The following is a 9,170-nucleotide window of genomic DNA, read 5'->3' on the forward strand; positions in this document are numbered from 1 at the left end:
TCTATGAACTCAATCTATGAACTGGGAGGTCCCGGTTCCGTTTCTGGGCAGGGCACACGCCTGGGTTGTGGACTCAATACCCAGTGTGGAGCGTGCAGGAGGCAGTCGATCAATGATTCTTTCTCATCATTGATGTCTGTCTCTGTCTCTGTCTCTCTCTCTCTCTCTCTCTCTCTCTCTCTCTCCCCCCTTCTCTGAAATCAATAAAAATATATTTTAAAAAATAAAAATAAAATAAAATAAAAATCAATGGAAAAAATATGCTCAAGTGAGGATTAACAAAACAAACCGAAAAAAAAAAAGAGAGAGGTCAAGGATGGCTTAATCAGCTGCCATGATCAACTCAGTAAGTAACACTGCCATTTACTGAGACAAGGGTCAATTTTGCAGGAGCAATTTACACAGGAGAAAGGAATCAGTTTTACATATATCAGAGATGGAATTAATGGATAGAGTGCAATTACTAGGATGTCCACCCAGATTCCCTGACCTAGCTTACAGTATTAGGAACTTTAATTAGCAATAATTTGCTGATTAACTGTAAGAAGTTAAAAAGGATTTTGTGAACTAGTCTGCAAAGTCCAATATCATTTACACATTTTCTTCTTTGAAGAAAAAGTATTTCAAGATCAAATAACTTTCTTTAAAAATTGCCAAAACCGGTTTGGCTCAGTGGATAGAGCGTCTGCCTGCGGACTGAAGGGTCCCGGGTTCGATTCCGGTCAAGGGCATGTACGTTGGTTGCGGGCACACCCCCAGTGGGAGATGTGCAGGAGGCAGCTGGTCGATGTTTCTCTCTCATCGATGTTTCTAACTCTCTATCCCTCTCTCTTCCTCTCTGTAAAAAAATCAATAAAATATATTAAAAAAAAAATTAATTGATGAGCCCTAGCCAGTTTTCTCAGTGATTAGTGTCAGCCTGCAGACTGAAGGGTCACAGGTGAAATTCTAGTCAAGGGCATGTACCTCAGTTGCAGGCTCGTTCCCTGGCCCCAGTCAGGGTGGACGAGGTTAGCAACCAGTCGATGTCTCTCTCTCACATCAATGTTTCTCTCTCTGTATCTTTCCCCCTCCCTTCAATTCTTCCTAAAAAATCAATGAAAAAAACATCCTCTGGTGCCCAGCCAGTGTTGCTCAATGGTTAAGCATCAATCCATGAACCAGGAGGTCATGGTTTGATTCCCAGTTAGGACACATGCCTGAGATGCAAGCTCCATCCCCTGGTAAGGGGCATGCAGCCGATTGATGATTCTCTCTCATCGTTCATGTTTCTATCTCTCTCTCCCTCTTCCTTCCTCTCTCTGAAATCAGTAAAAATGTATTAAAAAATACATATACTAGAGGCCCGGTGCATGAAAATCCATGCACTGGAGGGGGGGGGTCCCTAAGCCCAGCCTGCCCCCGCTCATAGTCCAGGAGCCCTCAGGGGTGGGAGGCGACCCGGTGATCAGGGGAAGGCGACATCCCATCACACCTCTGCTGCTGCCACTGCCGGCAGCACAAGCCTCAGCCGGCCCTGGTTACCTGAGCCTCGGGCCGGCCCTTGGCGGCTGGGGGGCTGAGGGGACTGGGTGCCGCCATCTTGTGGCTGTGGGCACCACCATCTTTGAGGGCAAGGCAGTCAATTAGCATATTCCCTCCTTATTGACTTGGGCGCCGCCATCTTTGCGACAGCATGAGGGTCAATTAGCATATTCCCTCTTTATTAGATAGGATACACACACACACACACACACACACACACACACACACACACACATAATCTCTAGTGAGGATTAATAAAAAAAATGAATTGATGAAGTATAATCCAATCGTAAACAGAACTTCGGCTAATCACATAAACTTTACATCAGTGGTTCTCAACCTTCCTAATGCCGCGACCTTCTAATACAGTTCCTCATGTTGTGGTGGCTCCCAATTTCATTGTTACAAATTGAACATAATTAAAGCATAGTGATTAATCACAAAAACAATATGTAATTATATATGTGTTTTCCAATAGTCTTAGGTGACCCCTGTGAAAGGGTTGATCGACCCCCAAAGGGGTCGCAACCCACAAGTTGAGAACCGCTGCTTTATATGCAATATTTCATTTGCCATTCAATGAAGATATCAACATATATTTTATTACCTATGAAGTGTCATTTCATTTTCTTGATATAGTTCAGTCATTACTTTAAGTTTGTGCTGAAGCTTTTGATTCTCATTTTCAAGATGTTCATTTTCTGGCTGCAAACATGCTTGTTCAGTCTGGATATTTTTAATACACTCTATGGAAAGATTTTAGAAGTCAAAATCAAACGTTTTGAGTTGCATATTAACATTTCATACAGATAAAAATTACCAAAAATAATTAATTACTAATAAACAATATTCTTTCCAACAACAACAGAAAATCTGTAAGGTATTTTTAAATTTACACCTGTTGACTTAAGCTTTAAACCATTGCCAGGAAAAGTCACTTAACAGATAATAATGATGGATATTAACTTTATTAAAATTGGATCATCCCTATTTAAAAAACACACAATAAACCAATACTTAAATCTTCATTATATCTTTGTACTTCTATTATAACTATTTTGTTTGTTTCAAATCCTCTGTATCTTAAATGATTACCAAAGAGGGAAAGCAGTTTAGAAGAAAACCTTCATGTTATGAACAGAGAAAAACAATTGTAGGAATTTATCTCTCATGATCCATTAAATAAAGAAAGTTACATTTGGAAGGCGGGTACAAGCAGACACAGTTTCCAAATACTAGTTTTAGAAAACAATAAAGATTTGCCAAGCAATTCTTTGCATTAAGGGATGGGATAACTGGTGAGTAAATTCCTTGGTATTCTGGCACTTACTGCATAGTTCCACACTGAGAGTCTGTTAATACTGTATACTGAAATGCAGCTTCCTTGAAAGCAGGCTCCCTATCTTTTCCTCCAGAGACTTTCCCATGGCTTTTAGTACTATGCATTACATATAGCAAACCTTTAAAAGTTAATACTACTTTTCAAAATATAAAAATATTCCAACTATCAATACTATGTGAATGAATCTATGATCTTTTGATCATTTTTTTAATAATCTGTACCTTTTGGATAGTTCAACCTTTTCATCTTTTATTTTCTAAAGCTTATTTCAGGAGCGAGGGGTGTATCCCAAGTAGTGGTAGAGTAACCACTAGGTGATTCAACCTTTTCAAAAAATGTTTTATTATAAATATAATTCACTTATTGTAGAAATTTTTGAAAATACAGATAAGTGAAAAAAAAAGAGAGAAATCTTTCCGTAATTCCATATTCAACGATAACCATTGTTGACATGAGTATGCCCTTCCATTCTTTTTTTATGCAAATTGTTATGATGAAATTATTATTATTTTTTTAATATATTTTATTGATTTTTTTACAGAGAGGAAGGGAGAGGGATAGAGAGTTAGAAACATCAATCAGCTGCCTCCTGCACACTCCCTACTGGGGTTGTACCCGCAACCAAGTTACATGCCCTTGACCGGAATCGAACCTGGGACCCTGGAGTCCGCAGGCTGACACTCTATCCACTGAGCCAAACCAATTAGGGCATTAAATTATTTTTTTAATTGATTTCAGAGAGAAAGGGAGAGGGAGAAATAGAAACATCAATGATGACAGAGAATTATTGATCAGCCGCCTCCTGCATGCCTTCCACTTGGATCAAGCCCACAACCCCGGGCATGTGTCCTGACCGGGAATTGAACTGTGACCTCCAGGTTCAGGTCCACTGAGCCATGCCAGGTGGGCGAAAAAAAAAAAATTTTAATATAATGGTATGTTACTTATATCAACTATTTAATAAAAATAAAAATGTTTCACCCTAGCTGGTTTGGCTCAGTGGATAGAGCGTTGGCCTGCAGACTGAAGGGTCCCAGGTTCGATTCCAGCCAAGGGCACATGTCTGGGGTGCGGGCTTGATCCCCGTTAGCGGGCAAGAAGGAGGCAGCCGATCAATGATTCTCTCTCATCATTAATGTTTCTCTCTCCCTCTCCCTTCTTCTCTAAAATCAATAAAACATATTTTAAAAAAATAAAAATAAATAAATAAATAAATAAAAATGTTTCAATAAAAAAAAACCCCTCCCATTCTACATGTCTAAGAGCACTCCTGCATGTGCTAATATACTATGCATGTACATTAAAATTTACTATAAACAGACCTGTAAAATATACCACTGATGGTCAATTTTGCAATTAAAAGATTTTTTTTAAGTTTTAATTTGCTACTTTTTAGTATCTCAAACCATACCACACACATTACACTGAAATTCAAACGTAACTATGGTTTTACATGGCTTTTTAAGTAATTTCATTATTTTAATTTTATATAAATACTAGAGGCCCAGTGCACAAAAATTTGTGCACTCGGGGGGGTGGGGAGGGGGGTCCCCCAGCCCGGCCTGTGCCCTCTCGCAGTCTGGGACACCTCGGGAGATAACGACCTGCTGGCTTAGGCCTGCTCCCAGGTGGCAGAGGGCAGGCCCAATCCCTAGGTGCAGCCCCTGGTCAGGCTCAGAGCAGGGCCGATTGGGGAGTTGGGGCGCCACCCTGTCATGCACAGAGCAGGGCGGATTGGGAGGTTGCAATGCCACCCTCAGTCACGCTCAGGGTAGGGCCGATTGGGGGGTTGGGGCACCACCCCCTGTCACACTCAAGGCAGGGTCGATGGGGAGGTTGCGGCGCCACCCCGTCACGCACAGAGCAGGGCCAATCAGGGGGGTTGGGGCTCCGTACCCTGTCACACACAGAGCAGGGTCAATCAGGGGGTTGGGGAGCTCCCCCGTCACGCACAGAGCAGGGCCGATCAGGGGGGTGGGGCGCCGCCAATGTCACACTCGGGGCAGGGCCGATGGGGAGGTTATGGCTCTACCCTGTCACACACAGAGCAGGGCCCGTGGGGGGGTGGGGGTTGGGGCGCCGCACCCTGTCACACACAGAGCAGGGCCGATCAGGGGGTTGGCGCGCTGCACCCTGTCAAACACAGAGCTGCAGGGCAATCAGGGGATTGGGGAGCTCCCCCCTATCAGGCACAGGGCAGGGCTGATCAGGGGGTTGGGGCGCCGCCCCGTCACACACAGAGCCGCAGGGCGATCAGGGGGTTTGGGCGCTGCCCCCTGTCACGCTGATCCCGGTGCCGGGAGCCTTGCTGTTCCACTAATCCCGGTGCCGGGAGGCATATTACCCTTTTACTATATAGAATAGAGGCCTGGTGCATGGGTGGGGGCCGGCTGGTTTGCCCTGAAGGGTGTCCTGGATCAGGGTGGGGGTCCCCACTGGGGTGCCTGGCCAGTCTGGGTGAGGGGCTGAGGGCTGTTTTCCGGCTGGCGAGTGACTGAAGCTCCCAACCACTCTTGTTTTCTTTTTTTTTTTTTTATTCTGGGCCAGCTTTAGCTCTGAGGCCTCGCTGCTGAAAACATCGATACAATGTTGCGGTCCAGCTGGCTTTCAGTCTGGCTGGTTTCTGGGGTTTTGTTTAGCTTCTTATTTGCAACATAGTACATAGTTGCTTAGAGTTGCAGCTGAGAGGCTGGCAAGTTAAGCGGGGAACGTTGGAGTCCGCAGTCACTGAAGCAAGCAAGCCTCCCTGCTCGCTTCAGTGCATGGCTGCCGGCCGCCATCTTGGCTGACAGTTAATTTGCATAAGGATATGCTGATTAGCCAATGGGAAGGGTATCGGTCGTATGCTAATTACCATGTTTCTCTTTTATTAGTGTAGATGGAGGAAACTGCCCTAGCCAGTTTTGCTCAGTGGATAGAGCGCTGGTCTGCGGACTGAAGGGTCCCAGGTTCGATTCCAGCCAAGGGTATATGCCCAAGCTTGATCCCCAGTAGGGGGTGTGCAGGAGGCAGCCAATCAATGATTCTCTCTCATCATTGATGTTTCTATCTCTCTCTCCCTCTCCCTTCCTCTCTAAAATCAATAAAGATATACATTTAAATAAATAAATAAGTAAATAAATACATACATACATACATACAACAAATAACTCAGGACTAATTTTTTACAAATAAGAAACAAAAGTAAAGAAAATAAGCAACAAATTGCACCTTCCCATAATTGGTTCAATTCATGGTACCATTCTCTATAACGAGATGTAATTATTTAGAAAAACATTAAAAGTATGTAGATTACCTACCTGTAAGATCTTCCTTTGTTTTATCTACTTCAGTTAATTGAGTGTATATTTGGTTTCTTTCTCCTTCTAGGGTTTTTAAAGAAGCCTTTAACTTCAAAGAATGGGAGAAGGAAAAAAGCAACATTAATCTCAATATACCATCCCAGCCTTTTGAAGCTCTTTTAACACTTTGATAAAATTATTGCCTAGAACAGTGGTTGGCAAACTGCGGCTCGTGAGCCACATGCAGCTCTTTGCCCCCTTGAGTGTGGCTCTTCCACAAAATACCGACTTCTGTGCAAGGGCCACGAAGTTTCAATCGCACTGTACGTGTGCACCCGCACGTGGTATTTTGTGGAAGAGCCACACTCAAGGGGCCAAAGAGCCGCATGTGGCTCGCGAGCCACAGTTTGCCGACCACCAGCCTAGAATATACTAACAATTCAGCTTACACCTTAGAAAGTTAGCAAAGTCACCAATAGTTGTAAATTTCAGGACAGGGAATGAGAAGATCAGGGATGGATGCTTAAACTGTGGCTACTCTCATTTTACTTATTTTCAACATATAAGGTTTTTTAAATTTTTATTTATTGATTTTAGTGAAAGAAAGGAAGAGGGGAGAGAGAGGAAGAGAAAAACGCCAATTTGTTGTTCCACTTATTTATGCATTCACTGGTTGATTCTTGTATGTGCTCTGACAGGGGATTGAACCCACAACCTTGGCATATAGGGACAACGCTCTAACCCATCTAGCTACCTGGTCAGGGCTTCAATATATAAGTTTGATTAAAGTACTCTTTAAACATTACCAAAACTTCTCAAATAAGGTAAAGACCAGGATACCACTATTAGGATGAAAAAAAGGGATAAACCAGAAGAAAGTGAAATTAAGTATTTACTTCTTAAAATAGAATATTGGGGCCCTGGCAAGTATGCTCAGAGGTTAGAGTGTCAGCCCACAGACCGAAGGGTTGCGGGTTCAATTCCCGGTCAAGGGCATGTACCTCAGTTATAGGTTCCCCAGTCCCAGTAGGGGCGAGTGTGGGAGGCAACCAATCAGTGTGTCTCTCTCACATGATGTTTCTTTCTCTTTCTTTCCCCTTTCTCTCTCCCTCCCACCTTCTCTGGAAATCAATGAGAAAAATATCCTTGGGTGAGGATTAAAATAAAATATATATTGAGACCAGAGGAAGAGAAATGCTCAAAGAGAAATTAAAGAAAATAGAGTAAACATTTTTAATATATGCAGACTTTGAAAATTTTTGTTATGATAAATTCTAAAAATTAACAATATGAATTTCTAAAGTTATTATAAAAGAGAAAAAAGCAACTGATGAAGATAATTCTGATCACTACTGAAAATTCTGATCACTTATCTGTTAACTATAAAATGGACTTTAAAAATAGTTACTGAAGATATATGGATTTATTCCATGTTCTATTTTCTTTTTTTTTTTTATATTTATGTAGTAATGCAAACCTTAGCAGCATGAATCAGCTTCCTCAAAGCCCCTTTTGGTTCATTATCTATTATAAAAAACAAAAACATAACAATAAAAAGCAATGTCACAAGAGAGGTCTAAATGATTTTATTAATTCACTCAATTAGAGCCTCATAATCCCTCTTCTTGCTACAATAATGAATTTGGTATAAGGCGGAATGGCCTTGGACTTGCAGGTAGAAAGTTAAACCGTAAAAGCACTGATAGTACCACAACATCAATTAACAAGGTTCTTCATCATTAACTCCAAGAACAAAGTTACAGTCAGTCCCACAGTCGGGACTATTCTTGGGTTCTTTCACCATATAAAATATGACTGGAATTATACTTCAAATTAAAATAACATTAAACAAGCACGAGTTTTCTTATTAGAAACATTTATTTCTTACAAAATAAAGCGGAACAGAAAAAGTACAAACAAAACTGTATGTATTTACTTTGGAAGTATAACTTTCCTTCAACACATGGTGATCAAGAAATTTTTTAATCATAACTTCTCCTTAATAAATTTTTTAATTATGCAGGGGTAAAGAGACAGAAAAGAGAAAGGATACAAAAGTCAGAAAAATTATCATTAGTGGAAACTAGATTGGATATACATAAGACCTCTCTGTACTCCTTTGCAACTTCCTATGAATCTACTATTATGTCAAAATACAAAAAAAATTTTTAGTCAAAGGAATTAGTTGAGAATACAGTGAGTAACTGGTAATCATAACTTTTTCCTGAGTTTAGAGACTGTAAGCAACAATACCAATAATAATTTGGGATGGCCAAGATTAAAGTACTATAACCATCTGAACTATCTAAATAAAGAAAAAAAAAGTGTCCTGAGGTATTTATCTACTAGAGGCCCAATGCACGAAATTTGTGCAAAAGTAGACCTTCCTTTCCCCAGCTGCCAACACCAGCTTCCCTCTGGCACCCAGGAACCGGGCTTCCCTCGCAGCCCCGGCTTCGTCCGGGAAGGACATCCAGAGGTAGTTTGGCTGTATGATCTAATTAGCATATCACGCTTTTATTATTATAGAAGATACTAGAGGCCCGGTGCACAAAAATTTGTGCACTCGGGGGTGAGGGGGGGGTCCCTCAGCCCGGCCTGTGCCCTCTCGCAGTCTGGGACCCCTTGGGAGATAACAACCTGCTGGCTTAGGCCCGCTCCCAGGTGGCAGAGGGCAGGCCCAATCCCTAGGTGCAGCCCCTGGTCAGGCTCAGAGCAGGGCTGATTGGGGAGTTGGAGCGCCACCCCCTGTCATGCACAGAGCAGGGCGGATCGGGAGGTTGCAATGCCACCCTCAGTCACGCTCAGGGTAGGGCCGATTGGGGGGTTGGGGCACCGCCCCCTGTCACACTCAAGGCAGGGTCGATGGGGAGGTTGCGGCGCCACCCCCTGTCACACACAGAGCAGGGCCCATCAGGGCGGGGGGCTCCGTACTCTGTCACGCACAGAGCAGGGTCGATCAGGGGGTTGGGGAGCTACCCCCCTGTCACGCACAGAGCAGGGCCGATCAGGGGGTGAGGAGC

At 42.8% G+C, this 9,170-nt stretch overlaps 1 protein-coding gene across 14 annotated transcripts in view; it reads right to left on the bottom strand.

The window, feature by feature from the left end:
* Positions 1 to 9,170, bottom strand: part of MIA2 (melanoma inhibitory activity 2) — a 127,288-nt gene that overhangs the window by 49,001 nt on the left and 69,117 nt on the right. For all 14 annotated transcript variants that reach the window (XM_014464787.2, XM_014464796.2, XM_014464794.2 and 11 more), the window contains 3 exons: positions 7,625 to 7,671; positions 6,166 to 6,256; positions 2,132 to 2,270 (listed from right to left, as the gene is read on the bottom strand). In XM_014464787.2, the coding sequence (XP_014320273.1) occupies positions 2,132 to 2,270; positions 6,166 to 6,256; positions 7,625 to 7,671 (277 nt within the window). The remainder of the gene's footprint in view (positions 1 to 2,131; positions 2,271 to 6,165; positions 6,257 to 7,624; positions 7,672 to 9,170) is intronic.

This window comes from Myotis lucifugus, unplaced genomic scaffold, assembly GCF_000147115.1.
Source record: "Myotis lucifugus unplaced genomic scaffold, Myoluc2.0 scaffold_268, whole genome shotgun sequence".
In the NCBI taxonomy this organism is placed as follows: Eukaryota; Metazoa; Chordata; class Mammalia; order Chiroptera; family Vespertilionidae; genus Myotis; species Myotis lucifugus.